General features: G+C 39.7%; 1 protein-coding gene across 1 annotated transcript in view; it reads right to left on the reverse strand.

Annotated features, from left to right (window-relative positions):
- Positions 1-16,748, reverse strand: part of NUP43 (nucleoporin 43) — a 32,516-nt gene extending 15,768 nt beyond the window's left edge. Inside the window, exons 1-5 of the mRNA XM_043999500.1 lie at positions 16,598-16,748; positions 12,569-12,691; positions 11,382-11,459; positions 9,776-9,956; positions 7,190-7,325 (exon numbers count right to left, since the gene is read on the reverse strand). Of these exons, the coding sequence (XP_043855435.1) occupies positions 7,190-7,325; positions 9,776-9,956; positions 11,382-11,459; positions 12,569-12,691; positions 16,598-16,717 (638 nt within the window). The 5' untranslated portion in view covers positions 16,718-16,748. The remainder of the gene's footprint in view (positions 1-7,189; positions 7,326-9,775; positions 9,957-11,381; positions 11,460-12,568; positions 12,692-16,597) is intronic.
- Between the last annotated feature and the right edge of the window lie 3,903 nt (positions 16,749-20,651).

The raw sequence follows: 20,651 nt of genomic DNA on the forward strand, positions 1-20,651 counted from the left end.
TTTACTTTGATACATTTCCCATTTTTCAAAATCAATCAACATTTATTAAGCGTCCACTATATGCCAAGTACTATGCTAAGTCCTGGAGATACAAAAAGAGGAAAACTGTCTCTGTCCCCAAGAAATGAACAAATTAGGCTAAAAGATCAGCTGGGAGCTGTTATAAATGTGCTAAATAATTTTACATCTTCATCTTCTAATCTGGCACTAACTTCCATCTTTTCTTTAAGAAAAGTTGATCATCTGACGACACAAAGATACCTGATTCAGAAATGATTACCATTTTGGTAACCAGTTGTTTTCTTTCCCTGAATATATACTTCACACCTCATTGGTTGTGATGTGATTTGGTGATTTAGTGTTTTCTATTTGAAGTTCTATTTGAGTATCAAGACAGATGCTGATTTTGTTGACAGGATTAAAGATTTATAGCTAGAAAGGATGTTCAAAGTCCTTCATATTACAGACTAGCAAATTGAGGTACAGAATGGGTAACTGACTTGCCCGATGTAAAACAACAATAAAAAGACCCGGGATTTGACTCCAGATCTGACTCCCAATCCAGCGATCTTTCTATTACACTATAAATTTTGTCAATTCTGTAGAACTTGTTTACTTCATCATCTGTAGCAGATGTTGGTACTTGAGCTTCACTTATCTTCGTGGGGCTTTCTATGTTCATTATTACCAGTGCATGAGAAAATGACCAAGAGACCCATGAGACTCACTGTTGTCTTAGGGAGCACAATTCTAGCAATTCCTTTATTCACATCTATGAAATATCTTTTTATTCAGCTGCAGTTTTTTTTCCTAGTTTCACCTACAAGTATAACCATGTTGTGGTTTAGTTTCTTGTAGTAGTATATCAAGTCACAGGTCATTGGATAAATCTCTTGTATTCTTTTATTGCTACAAAGGGGGGTTTGCACAGAACTGAGGTCATTTTAATTCTTATCTGTTTCATTTAACTAAAAAAAGGTTTTTCTATGCATACCCTTTGATCCAGCAATACCACTGCTAGGTTTATATCCCAAAGACACCCCCCCAAAGAGAAAAAGACCTATTTGTACAAAAATTTTTGTGGCAGTTAAGAACTGGAAATCAAAGGAATGCCTAAACAAGCTGTGGTATATATGATTGTGATGGAATATTATTGTAATATGAGAAATGACAAACAGGACAATTTCAGAAAAGCCTGGAAAAACTTAAATGAACTGATGTATAGTGAAACTAGCAGAACCAGGAGAACATTGTGCACAGTGACAGCAATACTGTTTGATAAAGAACTGTGAATGACTTAGCTATTCTCAGCAATACAATGATCCAAGACAATCTTAAAGGACTAATGAGGAAGCATGCTATGAACCTCTAAAGAAAGAACTGATATTGACTCAATGCAGACTGAAGCATGCTATTTTTCACTTTGTTTCTTTCATTTTATTTCTTTGATTTGAGTCTTCTTACAGCACAACGAAGCATTAAAGTAGGACTTACATGGAGGAAACAATTCAAAATGTTTCTTAGTCCCATCTGGCTCTCTTACCTTTAAAGTCAGTGACAAAGTGGCAGAAAAGGTAGTAAGAATTTGCTAAGAATGACAATTTTTTTTTTTTGGTGAGGCAATTGGGGTTAAGTGACTTGCCCAGGGTCACACAGCTAGTAAGTGTTAAGTGTCTGAGGCTGGATTTGAACTCAGGTACTCCTGACTCCAGGGCCAGTGCTCTATCCACTGTGCCACCTAGCTGCCCCTAAGAATAACAATTTTTAAACTATCTATATTTACTCTAAATGAGAAATCTGTCTAATAACAAATTAACATTTTAAAGAGAAATTAACCAACTCAATATTGATATCATTGTTAAATAAAACCAGAAAGTATATGGAAACTGCAGCTAAACACAAGAAAGCCTTGTAGGTGATCCTTGGAAAGGGATAAAGGGGCTGCTGGAGCTAGTTTCAATGTATACCCAAAGTCTATTAAAAACATTTTGTGAGATGGTCATCTCTTCTTATAGTCCTCATGATTAGCATAAAGAGAAGACACTATGAAGAAATATACTAACATCTACTAAAGATACAGAAATTTTATGGGGAAAAAAAAAACCCTGAGAAGAATCCCCTAACCAATTTAACACACTTTGACATTTAGTGTCTTCAATGTATGGGTAGGTATAGGAAAGGATGGCAAAAATTTTAATGGAGAATATGTTCCAAGTTTCAGAAACCAGAGGCCAAAAGTGGGGAGGGGAGGGAAAAGCATTCATATAGCACCTACTACACCTAAGTGCTAAAGGCTTTATCTCATTTGATGCTGACAACTCTGGGAGATAAGTGCTATTATTATGCCTATTTCAAAGGAGACTGAGGCAAACAAACAGAGGTCAAGGGACTGGGTCTGAGCCTCAAGTCTTTCTGACTCCAGGGCCAGTGCTCTATCCATTGTACCAACTAGCTGTCCCAGAAGCTTGTAGACTACACAGAAGCCTTATTCTTCCTTTAAGGACAGAATCACAAGATGCTAGATAGGTGAGTAAAAAACATCATGACCAAAAATAAAACTATTCCTATCTTAACAGACTGGTAACTCACATGAGTATACTGGTTTCTTTTTAGTGTCATTTTATATTTATTTTTCTTTAAGGCAATTAAATTCTTCCTCACTGGAAGGACAATGGGGAGGTAGGCAACTACTTGAGAGTAGAGGATATTGAGAGTAGCCTCATGCTACTGTGCACATTGGTGGGCAAACAAAAGGAATAAGTTAACTTCAGCCCACTGTCAGGCAAACAATACAGGCATACCTTGAAGGTACTGTGGTCCCAAAAAAGTGAATCGCACAAATATTTTGGTTTCCCAATACATACAGAAGTCATGTTTACAATATAACGTAGTCGGGGCAGCTAGGTGGCACAGTGGATAAAGCACTGGCCCTGGATTCAGGAGTACCTGAGTTCAAATCCGGCCTCAGACACTTGACACTAGCTGTGTGACCCTGGGCAAGTCACTTAACCCCCATTGCCCCGCAAAACAAAACAAAACACAATATAACGTAGTCTATTAAGTGTGCAATAGTATTCTGTCCCCAATGCACATACCTTAATTAAAAAATACTTTATTGCTTAGAAATAGTAACCATCATCTGAGCCTTCAGTGAGTTGTAATCTTTTTTGCTCAGGTTCAAGGTGGCACTGTGGACAGAGTACTAGGCCAGAAGTCAGAAAGACTCATTTTTCTGAGTTCAAATCTGGCCTCAGACACTTAATAGTTGTGTGACCCTGGGCAAGCCACTTAACCCTGTTTGCCTAAGTATCTCCACTGTAAAATGAGCTGGAGGAATTGACAAACTACTCCAGTATCATTGCCAAGAAAACCCCAACTGGATCCATGAAGAGCCAGAATGGACTAAACAACAATTTTTTTGCTGGTGGAGGGTCCTGCCTCAATATTGATAGCTGATGACTGATCAGGGTGGTGGTTGCTGAAGGCTGGAGTGACTAGGGCAATTTCTTAAAATAAGACAACAATGAAGTTTGCTGCATTGATTGACTCTTCCTTACACTTGAACACTTAGAGGCCACTGTAGCGTTTATTAATTGACCTAATTTCAACATTGCTGTGACTAAGAGGAGGAGGGAGAGAGAAGCAGAACACACAACATTTATTAAGTTTGCCATCTTATGTGGGTACAGTTTGTGGTACTCAAAACAATTATAATAACATCAAAGATCAGTGATCAGATATCACCTTAACAGATATAATAATGAAAAAGTTTGAAAAATTGTGAGAATTACTAAAATGTGACAAAGAGACATGATGTGAGCACATGCTGTTGGAAAAATGGTGGTGGACTTAGTGAATGCAGGGTTGCCACAAACCTTCAATTTGTAAAAAAAAACCAAAAACAACAAAGCAGTACCATGAAGTGCAACAAATTGAAGCACAATAAAATGAGGTATGCCTGTACAGAGTCAGGCACTTCAGTTGTTTTAAACAGTGGCTAAGGTCCATTTAAGTGCTGTCTTTAAAGGAGAAACCTTTGTGAGCATGCCTTTTCAAAATAATTAGGAGGTAGTCTGCTGGTGAGTAGAATAAATGTGCTGCTTTTAGGCCTTTAAGACAGTTTCCTGTGGTTTTCTTGCTGTATTATAACCATTCGAATCCACAGGACTTTTGTTTTCTAATTATGTAAATGTTCAGTAAATCTAGCATGTTCAGGTTATCTAACACGGCCAGGAGGTTGGATGATGCAGAGGCACACTTGAGAATCATCTTTCTAAGAAGAAAACAGAACAGCAACTAGATATAGCAACAAATGATCTTCCTCCCCAAATCTTCTCCTTTTCCTAACTTCCTTATTACTGGTGACAACACCATCCTCCTAGTGAACCTGGTTCTAAACCTAGGTGTCACCCCTGACTCTCTTTCCCCCTTTATATCCAATCTATTGCCAAGTCCTGACAATTTTATGTTTATATCATTTCTCGAACAACACCCCTTCTCCCTTCTGACGTTGCTACTATCTGGGTACAGTCCCTTATTACCTCATGACTAAATGGTTCTAATAACCTTAAGTCTTGCTCCATTTTAGCCCATCCTCCATTCAACTATCAAAGTGATCTTCCTAAAGCACAGACTGTCCCATTCAAAAAATTCCAGTAACTCTATCATCTCCATGATCAAATATAAAATCCTGTTTGGTATTTAAAGCCCTTTATAAGCTGGCCCCTTCTTACTTCTCCCATCTTCTTGTATCCTTCTCTTTCCAACATACTCTACAATACAGTGACACTAGGATCCTCTCTGTTCCCGAACAATGAATTCCATCTCCTGACTCTGAGTGTTTTCACTAGCCGTCCATCATGCCTAGAATGCTCTCCTTTTTCATCTCTGCCTCATGGCTTCTTTCAAGTCTGAGCTAAAATTCCAACTTCTGCAAGAAGCCTTTCCCTATACTTTAATTGTGAGTTCCTCCCATTTGAGGTGAACTCCAATTTATCGCCGCTCCTAGCATCATCATTATCAACATAGATACCTATCTGGTTGGTATATAGTTGCTTATATGTTGCCTCTTCCAATTCTGAGGGCAAAGTTCATTTTTTTTTTTTAATTTAGTGAGGCAATTGGGGTTAAGTGACTTGCCCAGGGTCAGACAGCTAGTAAGTGTTAAGTGTGTGAGGCCAGATTTGAACTCAGGTACTCCTGACTCCAGGGCCAGTGCTCTATCCACTGCGCCACCTAGCTGCCCAAAGCTCATTTTTGCTTTTCTTTGAATCCCCAGTGCTTAAGCACAGTGCCTGGAACACAGCAGGCACTTAATAAATGCTTGTTGACATAACATGAATTAGAAGACAACAAGGAGAAAATAAGGCACACAAGTATAGTATAAATAGGCTACTGACAACAAAAAGTGGGAAATGGAAGTCCAGATAACAGCCTTGATTATACCATTTCCTATGGAAATCTAACCAACGTAAAGCTGTTTCCACAATAAGGAGGGCAAAGGAACACGGAATCTTTACCTAGCAATCACCTGATTGTCTTTGACATCCAAGTCACAATAGCCAAGCAAAAAGTCATAGTAGCAGCTAAAGGCAATAACCTTTTAAAAACTTTAACTCATTTGTAAAAGATTATGCAGAAGGAGAGCAGATTATGAGCAGTATCACATAATAAAGGAGCATAAAGCAGCGAGGTTAGTCTGGCATGAGACTACAAAATCAGATCATCACAAGAGTATTTCTAAGTAAAACTAGAAAGATAACACTAGGCAGAAAATGGAAGTGAGATGTCAAGAACACCTTTATTGTCATCATTAACAAAATTATAATACATAGAGTAGAATCCTCACAAGGCTGTTGAAGATCGGAAAGTAATGCATGCAAAGCATTTGCAAACATTAAATTTTATATTACTTATAACTGTTACATTGATACTGATGTTACTCTAATGATGCTGCATATGTGCAAACTATGGGGTACCACAATCTCTAAAGAATCAAAACTGTGGTGATCCAGAGATCAAAAGAGAGATGTCTGGTGGATGAAAAGTACATATGACCAACAAAAATGTATATGCAAAAAGTTGTTTCAAGGGATCTCCATTAAGAAACATAATCAGAAAAACAGCTGAGTCATTTGTGTAGTGAGAATAATAAGAAACATGCCTGAAAACTATACTAGATTCCATGAAATACAGAGGGACCTAATAGAAGGTCTCTAAGATATGATGGTTTATAGAACATGGAAAAGAGCTGCATAGAATGAGGTGTGGCTGGATTAGGATCTGCACTGAAAGGCTGTCTAACTGATATATTATCATGCATTATTTACCTAGGGTGCTTACGGCTAGGCTAGGCGGCACAGTGGATACAGAACTAGGCCTTGAGTCAGAAGACCCAAGTTCAAATCCAACCTCAGACACTTACTAGCTCTGTGACCCTGGACAAGTTATTTAACCTGTTTGTCTGCTTTCTCAGCTGCAAAATGTTGATAGTAATAGCATCTACCTTCCAGGGCTGTTATGAGGATCAAATGAAATAATAATTATAAAGGGCTTAGCATAGTGCTTAGTAACTATTATCATTTTTTATTACTCTGTTATATGGCTGTTGTTGTTCTCAAAGAGGAGCGTGACATTGGGGTGATGTCATGACATATAGTGAATTAAATGAGGGAGGGCTATGTGCAAAGGCACCAGCCTCATTATCTCCTCCGGAATCATCTGCGTCCAGTGGCAAGATATATATATATATATATATATATATATATATATATATATATATATATATATATATATATATATATATATATATATATCAGGACAACTGGAGATGGCCCCGGATGTTTAAGGCATGGGGTTAAATGACTTGCCCAGGGTCACACAGCCAGAAGGTGTCTGAGGTCAAATTTGAACACAGGTCCTCTCAACTTCAGGGCCAGTGCTCCATTCACTGTGCCTCCTAGTTGTCCCATTATTTATTACTATCTCGCAGACAACTTGTTGGTTGAGCTTCTGTGTAGTTAAGCTGATTTTCTGATTACAAACACCTATTGCCAGGCACATCTTTATAGAACCTGAGACTGTCACCTGCTGACACAGCCTTCAAAAACCCAAGGTTACCACCTACCACAAAGTAACACCAGGATAAGACATTTGTGGAGGGACACAGGAAATGGAAATCAAAACTTACAGCGACAGAATCTGGGAGGGCTCATTTCCTTGTTGTCTAAAATCCCATATCTTTAACTGTCCAATTGAATTTACTGTGAGAATCTCAGGAGTTCGGAGGAAGGTAACTGCATGGAGCGTACTGCTGTCTGCATTATCTAAAATTAAGAAAATTGCGTATTGGTACTTGTTTTTAAAAAAATGCAAATCCTGAGTGTACATTTCTTCCATTAATTTAAAGATGAAAAACATGCTAAATCTTCCCCAAAAAATTAGAGCTATACTAAAGGAAAATTATGATGTCTGATTTAAAAAATTAAAATCTATTATTAATACTCTTTTTAATAAAGCTAATGCACTATTTTAAAAGTGGTGATGCTGGATTTTTATGGATTTTCAATTTCTTGTATCCCTTTTATATTTCTAATGTCCTACATCCCGGTCAAGATAATGGAATGTGGTAGATATGGGGATTTAGCAGATACTCAAAGGCCCACCTGGAGATTAATCTAAACTGACTGAATTAAGTAAGAGTTACTGACTAGCTCACTTTCAGTTAACCAGATTGTAAGCACATCTGGCTGGTCCTTAAGAGGGTATTGTTCTCAGAAGCAGAAAAACTTTGAACTTTACATGGAGACCACCTTCGGGTCCAGTGAACCAATGAATTCGAATGACACTGGCCAATCAGCTTGAAGAACCTCCCATTTCTGGGGGGAGAACAGGAAGGAGGAAGTTGACGCTGGCAGAGGATTTCTTCCTCTTTTGGTGCCAGACATCGGCTTGGTGGCAGAGGCCTTCAGAAGTGGGAGGCTTAAGAAGTGGGAGGCTTAAGAAGGCTAGGACTTCCATGCTATAAGAAATCTGTTCTCAAACTTTCTTTTTCTTTTCTATCTTATATCTTTTAATAAGCCCTTAAAAAACCTAAACTCATTTATCAGTGATTTTAGCCAGTTTCCCGCCAAAACTGGGGGGACACATCTGAGAACTGTTCATGGTTTCAAGGACTGCCATAATCTGATTCTTAAGGTTTTCTCGAATTTGGCTCCTCCTACTTAACACTATTCTCTTAACAACTGCTCTCTCTTCAAGTCAGGTCACTCTCCTCATTGCTTCATCAACAACAACAACAACTTCATTTCTACCTGATATTCTTCATCCTCACTTATTCAATTGTCCTCATTCTTTAAAGTCCAGTTCAATTTCAGTTTTCCCCCATCAAACTTTCCCTAATGACTCTAGTCTTCAAATTAGTCCTTTTCAACTCCTACATTATTTACAGACAATTTCACACAATTTAGTACCTCATTAATAAATTTTATGAACAGATAGGAATTTTTAAAGATAAATAATTCATCTGTATAACTAGATTATAAATTCTCTGAGAACAAGAATTGTGTCCCTCACAACATCCAGAATAGTGCTAAGAGCAGAAGATATTTTGTTTTGGCTTTGTTTTGTTTTTGAGTGGGGCAATGAGGGTTAAGTGACTTGCTCAGGGTCACACAGCTAGTAAGTGTCAGGTGTCTGAGGTCGGATTTGAACTCAGGTACTCCTGAATCCAGGGCCAGTGCTTTATCCACTGCACCACCTAGCTGCACCCCCAGTTCCAATTCCAAGCTCCGTTACCACCTGTCACAACCACCCCAAATGTAACACATCTAAAACTACATGCATAATTACCAAGTCCTCTCAACTGGCTTGTAGGATCATAAGAGCATAGATTCAGAGCTGGAAGGAACCTCCAAGACCACTCCCTATGGATAAGGAAAGTGAAATGATTTGCCTAAGGCCACGCCCTGAAGCAGCAGTCAGAATCTGAACCAGATTCTTTGTCTCCAAGTCAAGGGGTCTTTCTCACTACAGCACATTACTGCTTCCTTATTTCTTCTCTATCTCTGCTGACATCACAATTCAACCAGGCCTAAAGCTTTGAAGAGATCTTAGACTTCCTTGTCCACCAACATTCTCAATATCCACAAGCTCTCAGTCTGTTAAGTCTTACTTCACAAAGTCTCTTGCGTATGTTCTTTCTTTTCTATTGTCCCCAGATTCTTCCCCTTCAAATTCATTTGAAACATTCCTGCCAAATATAACTTTCTAAAGCATCCTTCTGTAGCCTTCTCTAGCTGATTCATCTTTGGCATGGCATTCAATTTTCCAGATCATCTAACCTCAGACTTCTAGTTTTATCTCATGCTACATCTTCAATAGTCTGAACTATTATTTCTCAAACACACACTGTGCTTTCTGGCTTCTGTCTCTTTGGTTCAATCTATTCTTACTGCCCACAAACTCTCCCATTCATCTCTATCAAGATTCCATTCATTATTAAAATTCCAGATGAGGTCTTGCTAGATCATCTCAAGCAAAAAACACTTCCAATTTCCTGTTCATTCCTAAAGCATTTAGTATGTATCATTTATATATTACCTTAATGTAGTTATTTGTTTACATGTTTTAACTCCCATACTAAACTTTGAGTCCTTCAAGGGCAGAGATTTTCTTGTACATCTTTTGTATTCCTCGTAGCAGAGTGGCAAAATGGTTTATAGAACACAAGGAACCAATACTTATTGGCTAAAGAAAAGGAACTAACTTCTCTTACCTATAGTCCGTACAGCTTCCTTGTAATCCACTCTGAAAAGATTGATTCTGCCATCTTCTCCAACACTAACAATCTCTGGACTGTTGCATACAACACCAGTACATGGTGCACTCCTGTAGGAAGGACTACCTGGGCCAATGTGGTAGTGGGCTCCTACCCATTCCTGGTTGACTGAAAGAGACTATGCAGAATAGGGGATAGTGAGAAAAGATACCTTAAAGCCATCTGTCGATACCAAAAAGTCAAAAGTTGTCAAATAACAAAACAGTAGCAAATTTTTCTTCCAGTGTTATAGTACTTCCAGGTTTGTAGTCAATTAGAATAAACCTAAAGTAATCAAAGGCACTATGCTTTTGTTTTACTGTTTCCATTTCTCTTCTCACCTCCACAGAAAAACCTCTCTCTGTCCTTTACATTTCAAAGATAATCTAATGCCGATGACTAGGAAACGCACTTTACCGACTTTTCATCCAATGGATTAATTTCTAAAGGAATGTTTTTAAATGACAAAGTATTTCTCATCTTAGAATACCCCTTATTACTAAAGTGGCTAAAAAGCCCTCAAGCAAGCAGGTCTTCCAAAATGTCTTAAATTACTGTACATAATGATTCCATTTACTTCATTTGTCTTTTTCTTAAAGAACCAGTTATTAGAGATCCAGGATTACCGTGTTCAAATACAAGTAATTTTCTCAGAGTAATCAGGTTGTTGCCAGAAATGACATGATTTCCTGCAAATAATGTCATCAAGAAAATAAAAGCCATAATTTACATGATTTAAATAAGTTTCATTCTTGACTTTACTAAATGTGACTATCTTTAAGATGACCTATGTAGGAAGAACAAAAATCTCAACAGGCTTTCTTTTCTATCTACAAGTTAAGACTCTATTCAACTACACAGAGCAACAAGTTTTTCTCATCAGAGTACCCCTTATTATTTTCTGATGGTCTATAAACTTGGGTTAGATTTCGTAAAAGGTCATTTTGTATGAAGGTTTGCCACTGTCTCAACATCAACCCCTTAAAGTAAAAATCTAGGTGCTATTAGTAGAACCAAAGAGATCTTTCTATCCCTTACAGGAAGTGAGATAACAAGTGCTCTTATTTTCTTTGAGAAAAAGAGAAAGGAACTATAAAGGCAAAGTAACATTATAGTTACAGACTAAAATGACATATTATTAGATTTACATTAATAAAATTTTCACTACTTAAGGGTAAAAAATATTATCTTAAAAAAAAAAGACTGGGTCTATCTATCTCAACTAGTCTGTAAGTAAAAGAACTAGTCATGGGCCCAGTACCACTTTTATTGGCACGGGAGCTTTAATCTGCTTTGTTTCCTACCTGGGCCAGTTTGCCCCTCCTTAGGCAACTTGGTAGCCCACTTACTTAATGCCAAACTTAGTTTGGGCACCCAATCAGTTTTAGCTATTAGTTTTTGAGAAAAGTCTACACTGATATGAACACTTTATCCTTTTTTTTGCCCTTCAGGCTTTAAGATTACAATGTATAATTCCTTATACATTAAGGAAGTGTTTACATATTAACCTGTAAACCTTAAGAATAATTTTGAAAGTTCAATTTTTGTATAAAATGCTATTTACCTGATTGTTTGGGTGGTGAAGAAAAACTGTTACACATCCTGTTGATGAAGCAGCTACAATTCTTTCCTGGTCCAAAAACTAAGCAGTAGAAAAATCCTGCTCATTACAGATTCAAAATATTAGTAAAGGATCATACAATTTGATCAAGTGATAAGCACAACTGCAATTTTAAACAATGGTAAGTTATATAACATTTTACATTTTATGCAGTATGTAATTTCAAACATATTGTTTTATTTTATTTTCACAACTCAGTAAGACAGGGTAGGCAGATGTTAGATTTTATTTCCAATTTATAGAGAAGTAAACTGAAGCTTGGACAATGAGGTAGATCAGTGGATAGAGTGCTGGGCTTGGAGTCTGGAAGACCTGAATTCAAATTTGACCTCAGACACTAACTAGCTTTGGGACCCTGGGCAAGTCACTTAAGCTTTGTTTGCTTTAATGCACTAGAGAAGGAAATAGCAAATTACTCTAGTATCATTGCCAAGAAAACCCCATGGATGCTATATGGTCCATGGGGTCACAAAGAGTTGGACATGGCTAAAAGACTGAAAAACAACAAATCAAAGCTCAGAGAGATTAACAATTATAAATAATTCATATTCACATAGTGGTTTTTTGGGAGGGTGGGGTGAGGTAAGTCTGAACCCATAATTTCATCAGTGAGGGAAAATCACAGCATGGATATTCTTACACAAGCAAATTGGCAACACAGATCATCTGCTAGTCTGTAACTCAGTCTTAGAGATGAGATTTGAACCTGGTCTTTCCACTTTAAAGCCAGCTCTCCATCCATTGAGCCTTGAAGCTTCTCATGTACTGCTTTAGAACTTCTAAAACACTTTCCTTGTGACTCTGTGAAGTAGGCATGGTAAGTATTACTTTATAAAGAAGAATAAGGCTTAAAGATATATTAACAAAACCAAAAATCTTCTCTTGCGTATTCCAGTTCATAATTATCACACATTGCCTTTCCTTATCAGTAAGTTCAAGGTAATGAACGCAAGTTACTGTACAGACAAAAATATTAATTATGATAAATGGATGTTTACATAAATTTGGGTTTTCTTAAGCCATTCTCTGCCTTAGAAGAGTGAACAATAGATTAACTGTGGGTCATATGAATATATATATTTAGAGACATAATATTTTATATTTTACAAGTCTTAAAATATCTAGGTTACCTGCAAGTCCATTACATCACCATGATGTTTGATGTCACACAATAACTGATGATCTCCTTCAAACCCTCCATCAGAGCTCAAGTTACCAAAATCTCCAATACACCAGAGTGAAACACTGTTTTCCTATAAATTAGTAACATTTTTATGTTACAACATATTAAGTCCATTTTATAAAATGACAGTCTTTATTCACTTCTAATGTACTATGTTTCACTTTTAGATGATCAATTATTTGGTAACAGTTTAAACCACTTAAGTAGTTTCCAATTTGTAGGAATCCTAGGAGGTAGAGGGTGAGGAATGGGGCAAATAACTATTTCAACAGGTCCATGAATACATATGCACACTATTCATTCTTATCATTTTGTATTGTCTGAGTTGCTGATACTAGGACAACTGCTATCCCGAAGGTATGAAATTCTTGGAATTAATAAAGGGGTTCTCATTCTTTTAAGAAGACCATTAAGCATCTTTATTAAGTGGAGGGCACTGTAATAGGCTAGAAACAAGCACAGAATAGAGATAAGAAAATAAGAAATGATGCCTGCTTTCATATTCACATTTGAGATGACATACATAGAAAAATAACTATAAGAAAAAGAGTATGCATAACAATATTACTATTAAAACAAACACATTGAGGCGCTATTGGTAGATCTATGAACTGGTCTAGCCATTCAAAACATAATTTAGAAATATGCTCAGAGTTATTAAACTGTCTATACCCTTTTACCTAGGAATAACATCATTAATCTTATGTGAAAACATTTGTAGCAGCTATTTTCAAGGTAGCCAAAAATTGGAAACTAAGGGGTGCCCATCCATTGTGAAATGACTTAAATTATGGCATAAGAATGTGATGGGATACTCTTGGGTTATAAGAAATGATGAAGGGACAGCTAGGTGGCTCAGCAGATAAAGCACCAGCCCTGGATTCATGAGGACCTAAGTTCAAATCTGACCTCAGACACTTGACATGTACTAGTTGTGTGACCCTAGAAAAGTCACTTAACTCTCATTGCCAGCCACCACCCCCTCCCCGCCCCCCAATGATGGAAAGGGCACTTTCATAGAAATCTGGAAAGACTTGTATAAAATTGACGTGAAGTGAAAAGAGTCAAAAAGCCAAGTTATACAACAGGTTTTTAAAAAATATATCTAAAAATGAACAATTTGAAAGATAAGAATTCTATTTAAGTCAATCATCAACCATGATTCTAAAGGACCAATGATGAAAAATGCATTTCTCTCCTGAGGTAATGGATTATATATGCAAAATGAAACACATTTTTGGCCATTGCCAAAACAGAAATTTGTTTTGCTTGACAATGCATATTGGTTACAAGTCCATCCCCCCCCCCCGCCCCCCCTTCTCCTGTGCTCCCAGGGGGAGATGGGATAGAAAGTAAATGCTTGTTAATGGGAAAAAGGTATTTTTTTTAATTTAATTTTTTTTTTAGTGAGGCAATTGGGGTTAAGTGATTTGCCCAGAGTCACACAGCTAGTAAGTGTTAAGTGTCTACAGCCGGATTTGAACTCAGGTCCTCCTGACTCCAGGGCCGGTGCTCTATCCACTGTGCCACCTAGCAGCCCCCGAAAAAGGTATTTTTAAAAGTTATGACTAAACTGCAGTGAGAATTCATTAAAAAGAGGCATCAGGGCAGCTAGGTGGCGCAGTGGATAGAGCACCGGCCCTGGATTCAGGAGGACCTGAGTTCAAATCCAGCCTCAGATACTTGACACTCACTAGCTGTGTGACCCTGGGCAAGTCACTTAACCCCCATTGCCCTGCAAAAAAAAAAAAAAAAGAGGCATCATTTGTGCCAAAGAGATGGCATTTGAGAGGGCCTTCAAACAACTAATGTTTGGTTTACACAAAACACTTTCTCCACAAACCCTACAAGGTTGTTAAAGCAGGAGCCAGCATGTTTGGGTGCTGAACACCTTACTGTGTACAAGGCATCATGCTAGGCACTAGGGAAATAAAGTTAACCCCTCTATCATGGAGTTTATAATAAGGGATACATATACACAAATAACTATGTATGGGGCAGGTAGGTGGTGCAGTGTATAAGAGTGCCAGGAGGGGACAGCTAGGTGGTGCAATGGATAAAGCACCGGCCCTGGATTCAGGAGGACCTGAGTTCAAATCCTACTTCAGATGCTTGACACTTACTAGCTGTGTGACCTTGGGCAAGTCACTTAATCCTTGTCCTCCCCCCCCCCCCCAAAGAGTGCCAGGGCTGGAGTCAGGAAGCCTCCCCTTTCAGAGTTCAAATCTGGCCACAAACAGTGGACAAGTCATTTACCCTGTATTCCTCAGTTCCTCACCAGAAGAAGGAAATGGCAAACCCCTCCCGTATCTTTGTTAATAAAACACCAAATTTGTCAGACACAAATAAAACGATTCTATAACAAAACTATACACAAGGAAAAGTTTGTTAAGAGAATTGTGGGAATAAGGTTGGAAATTTGAGGTGGTGTATGGAGGTCAAACCAAGCTACAGAATTTGGACTTAATCTGATCAGCAATGAGAAATTAACAAAAATTTATAAACTGTGCAGTGATATGCTCTAGCCCAGAGATCACCAGCTTCTGAAACAGAGGAACAAGGCTCTGGGGATCTCCATTCACAAACTTACTGGCTTGACACAGTCTAGTTCAAGAGTTCAGTGTCCATATATAACCTATATCAGATTGCTCTCCGTCTTGGGGAGGAGGGAGGGAAGGGAAGGTGGGAGAAAAAGTTGGAACTAAATCCTATGAAAACAAATGTTGAAAACTATCCTTACACGTAACTGGAAAATAATAAAATACTTTTATTAACAAAAAAGAGTTCAGTGTCCAGAACAATGCACTAGGAGTCCTCGGTTGGAGATTTTCTTCATTTTACAGCTGAGGATACTGAGATCCAAATAACCTGCCCAAGGTCACATAGGTAGAGAAGCATTAGAAGAACCTTGTTCCTCCTAGAATTCAAGTCAACAAGCATCTTAAGTGCTCATGATGTTGTTTTACTTTAGATCTTGAAGAGGACCATGATATCAGAGTGATGTCATAGCTTGCAATGAATTGGATTTAAGTGAGAAAGGTCTCCGCAAAGTCACCAGCCCCACCCTCTCCTCCAGGGCCATCTGGGTCCAGTGGCAAGACCAAGATATACATCAGGACGACTGGAGATGGCCCCAAATGTTTAAGGCAGTAGGGGTTGTGACTTGCCCGGAGTCACACAGTCAGTAAATGTCTGAGGTGAGATCTGAACTCGGGTCCTCCCGATTTCAGGGCCAGTGCTCCACTATCCACTGTGTCACCTAGCTGCCCCAGCTCACTATATGCCACATACAGTACGACGCACTAGGAATATAAAAACAAACAACATCCATCCCTGCCCTCAAGGTTGCACGCAACTATTTACAAGTAATATATGAGAAAGGTAAACTGTAAGTAATCTCAAAGGGAAGGCATTAGAGAAACAACCCTGAGGGGAAGATGTAGCTAGCGAGTACTCACTCAGGGGATTCAACTCAGTGGGAGTGGGAGCTGGCATGACCCTCCCCCCACCCCGAATTTATATCTCTATTAGCAAACATCTAGAGGAAGGCAGCAAGCACCGGGCGGCGAAAGCTCTCTGCAGGAAAAAGCTTGGTGGGTGGAAAAGAGCAATTAAATTTGAAGTCGGAGCACCTGGTTTAAATTTCTTACAGCGGGACCCAGGGCTAGAAGCCCAACGTCTCAGAGCCTCAGTTTCCTCATCAGTAAAGAGCGCGGAATTGGAATGGAGGATATATAACATCCCTCCTCGCTCTATTATCTATGGCCGGGAAGAGGGGATGCTTTCAGACTGGGCCCTAAGAAGGGAGCGTGAAGCTCCTGGAGGGCCCCCCGCCCCCGTGCGTGGGCCGGGTGGCTCGGGAGGACGGCTGGGCTCGCTCGCGTCTCCAAGGGAGCACGAGGAAGATGCGGCGGGATGGGAAGGGGAAGCACGACTCGCGGGAACCGGGCGGCCGTAAGTCGAGAGAGCAGGATACCTCATTGTCCCAAGAGCCTGTGGCGAAGGTCTCGGGGGGCTGCAGACTCCCGGGGGGCACCGGCCGCCAGCGGGTTTTGCTGATCTTCTGGGACACAAACTTGGCAAAGATCTCATCCATGGCTGAGGCCGCAACTCTACCGCGCGCCCAATTCCTGGGCACGCCTCTTCCGGCCTGCTCGGCCACTTGCCCGGCACCCTGATTGGCTAAGAGAAGACACCAGGGAGACGGCGGCCGAGGAAAGACAAACTTCTTTGTTAGGCTTGCGATTTCTGGGGCGTGGTGGAATGATGGAAGCCCTGAGGGTTTGGTGGAGGGGGACAATGTGGCTGAAGGTCACGAGGCTGACCTTCGGTTCTCCACTTTCCTCTTCAACCTTCTAGTAGATCTTCTTGGTGAATTTAAGAAAGCAGTCTCCTCCTCCCCACCCCCACCCCCATGCCCCCTTCTCACTTGGGATCTGTGATTGTAACAATTTACATTTTAATTAGTACGCGATGGTTATTAAAATCCAGGAACGATTGGGTATTTCTGAAAGCAAATACACATTTAAAGGAAATCTGTAAATTACGTCCATAAATTTTTGTTTCTTTTTTTAGCTGTGGTACTTTGCTGTACACCTGCAAAAAACCACCCCCACCCCCACCCACCCCTGAAAGTATGTGGTGCAGTGGATAAAGCCCCGGCCCTGGATTCAGGAGGACCTGAGTTAAAATCCAGCCTCAGACACTTGACACTAGCTGTGTGACCCTGAGCAAGTCACTTAACCCTCATTGCCCCGCAAAAAAATAAAATAAAAAAAAACTCAGGGAAAAGATCCCGCACTGTTTATATAGTAAACTAATCCTTCAGTGGCTTTCTATTTGGCTACAAGAGAATGCAAATTTCCTTTCCGTGGCCTTCAAGGCCCTCCTCAATTTTTTTTTCGGGGGGGGGCGGGCAATAAGGGTTAAGTGACTTGCCCAGGGTCACACAGCTAGTGTCAAGTGTCTGAGGTCGGATTTGAACTCAGGTCCTCCTGAATCCAGAGCCAGTGCTTCATCCATTGTGCTACCTAGCTGCCCTGGCCCTCCTCCCTCTTTCCTCAAACTGCTATTCTAAAGCTAACTTCTTGTCAGGACTCCCTTACAAGCATCCTTTGCATAAAAAAAGACTGGTTCGCTTAATATCTCCTTGCAGCTTTCTCCTTTCTTTGCTCAGTCTTTCTCTCTGCCTGAAATTCTACTTTCCCTCACAACTGTCAAACGGGATCTTTTCCATCCCTTAAGGAACAAAACAGAGCAAACCTTACATCCCAACATAAGTGAAGAGATGTTAAGGCAGCACCTGTAAACTGTCTTTATTCCCTTAAGGCATCAAAACCAGATGAACTACATCTGGGTACTGAAAGAACTGGGGTGTGTGTGACTGCTGAGGTAGCCAATAACCTTTGAAGGGTTGTAATTTGTGGAACAAGTCCTGCAGGTACCAGGATGAATGTTCCTCAGTCTTCAAAGGATAGATAGAATCTACTAAGAGACTAGGGAGCTTGACTTAATAGGTAGCATTTGCATAGTGCTTTAAGGTTTACAAAACACTTTGTTCTCATTTGATCCTAACAACCTCCCTCTGGAGTAGGGCACTATTACTATTCTCATTTTAAAGTTGAAGAAACTGAGGCAGGTCTTTGACTTGCCCAGGGTCACACAGCTAGGAAGCCTCTAAGCCTGGATTTGGTCCAGTGTTCTATCCATTGCACCACCTAGCTGCCTAAGTGACTTCAACTCCTGACGGTTCTAAAATGTATTCTTGAAAGAAGGGTTAGTTGACATGTAGAAAAGAAAGCAGAGATTAAAAAAGACAGCTTTGATTCATCAAGGTCATTACATATTAATGACAGTTACCAGACTGGTAGATCAGAGGAATGCTATAATATACTTTACCTAGATTTCTGCAAAACATACAACAAAGATGCTTATAATAATCTTGTGAATGAGTTCGAAAGATTGAGGGCTAGGCAATTATATAAATTATATGGATTAGGAACTGGTCAGAGCAAAAAAGTGTTTGTTGTAGGGGAAATTGGTGGGGGGTTTGGGTAGGGGTGTTGGGGTTTCTTAGGAATTCCTCTTTTACACCCTCTTGCACACAAATCCAATTAGAATAGAATAATATTTTATTTGGGTACTAGAGAAAGGAAAACAAGAGAGAAGTCCTTGGATTTCTCATGGGGAAAAGGCATGGCGCAGAGGCATGGTTCTCTGAGATACCTATCTCCTCAAGTTGGAGACAGGCAAATACTTTTATAGAGGACCAGTGGTGGTCCGATGGGGTGATCATCTGACTGTGGAAAGTTTTCTCATTGGGGGAGGACCGTCCCCCACTGGTGGTGGCTGGGGGAAGTTGGGCAAAAGGTTCCAATCTCTCAACCATCTCAGTCCCCCCACTCCACAAAGGCAGCAGCCGCACCCACTGGACCTATCTCTTTAGATGTGTCTGTCCTTTGGTTTAGCTTCTCAAGAAAACCCCAGTGTTCAATGTCAACTTGGAAAGTGTCTGGTCCTATGCTGTCTAACATTTTTATCATTGAGTTGGATAGAGAGGTAGATGGCATGCTTATTATATAATTTGCAGATGGCAGAAAATTAGAAAAGAAAGCTAATTGTGGATGATAGAGTGAGCATTCAGAGTGATTTTGACAGTCTAGAAAGTTGAACTGAATCTAATAAGATAGAATTGGATAGGATAAATGTAAAGACACTTGATCTTTAAAGAAGTCAATGCCATAAGTAAAAGGCAAAGGAGGCACAACTAGACATCAGTCCATCTGCAAGAGATCTGGGAGGTTTTGTATTCTGTGAGCTCAGTAAGAGTCAATAGTGATGTGGCTGCCAAGAAAGCTAATGCAATCTCAGGCTTCATAGAGTGGCACGGCATCCAGAACTAGGAAAGTAATAGTCTCCCTGTACTCTGCCCTGGTCATACTACATTTGAAGTATTGCATTCAGTTCTGGGTGCCACATTTCAGAGTAGACATTGATATGGTGGAGAGTATCCAGAGGAAAGCAGCCAGAATGGTGTGTTAAGGCTAAAATTCTAGCTATACTGTCTAAAATATCTGAGTGGTCACCAATAAATTATAAGCTTTAGCAAGAGTTAAACTTTTAAGCATTTATTAAGGAGAATAAGAATTTTGTAAAGAGAGAGAGAAAGGCCTAGATTCCTCTATCTATTAAAGGGAGAAAGCATTCCTAGCTCCGCTCTCCTCCAGAGTCCACAGAAAAGAGAGCGAGTCAGAGCTCCAGGTTCCCCCTTCTTCCTCCCACAAGCAAACATCACTTCCTGACACCAAAGAAAAGACACATGGTCTTGCCCTCAGAGACCTTCACCTCATGGCGGAGCTTTTCTACAGTAAGTCTCCAGCAGGTGGCATCATTCCAATTGTTACAGGTGAAAAACCTTGAGATCATGCCCCAGAGCTAAAAACTGTGGGGATGGTTAGCCTAAAGATGAAAAGATTTAGAGGGGCTATACAACTGTCTTCAAGTATTTGAAGGGCTGTCATTGGGAAGAGGATTTAAATGTGTTCTTCTTGGTCCTGGAGGGCAGAACTTGCAGCAATGGGTAGAAGATACAAGAGAGGCAAATTTAGACTTGATATAAGGAAAATCCTCCCAACACTTAGAGCTATATAAAATTGGAATAGGTAACCTCTGTAAGAGGAAAATCCCTCTCATCAGAGGTCCCCGAGCAAAGACTGGTTGGATTCTCATTGAGATACAGGTTGGATTCAATGGTCTCTGAGAACATTTACAACTCTATGATTCTAATTCTGATATCTCCACAAAAGCTTCTCTGTATATAAATGATCAAATGCAATCATGTACTGACTATAAAGTCTTTGTAGTTTTGTTTAACACACCATGTCAATGTGAGCAACAGGGCTACCAGGGCTACTGTAGCAACAATGAAGAACCCAACTGTGCTGTGGTGGATAAAACAGTGGATTTAGTATCAGAAGACCTGGGTTGTCGTCCTGTAAGATTTTCTACCAGAGACTACTTATTTTCAGCCA

The sequence above is a fragment of the Dromiciops gliroides genome, chromosome 4, assembly GCF_019393635.1.
Source record: "Dromiciops gliroides isolate mDroGli1 chromosome 4, mDroGli1.pri, whole genome shotgun sequence".
Classification (NCBI taxonomy): domain Eukaryota; kingdom Metazoa; phylum Chordata; class Mammalia; order Microbiotheria; family Microbiotheriidae; genus Dromiciops; species Dromiciops gliroides.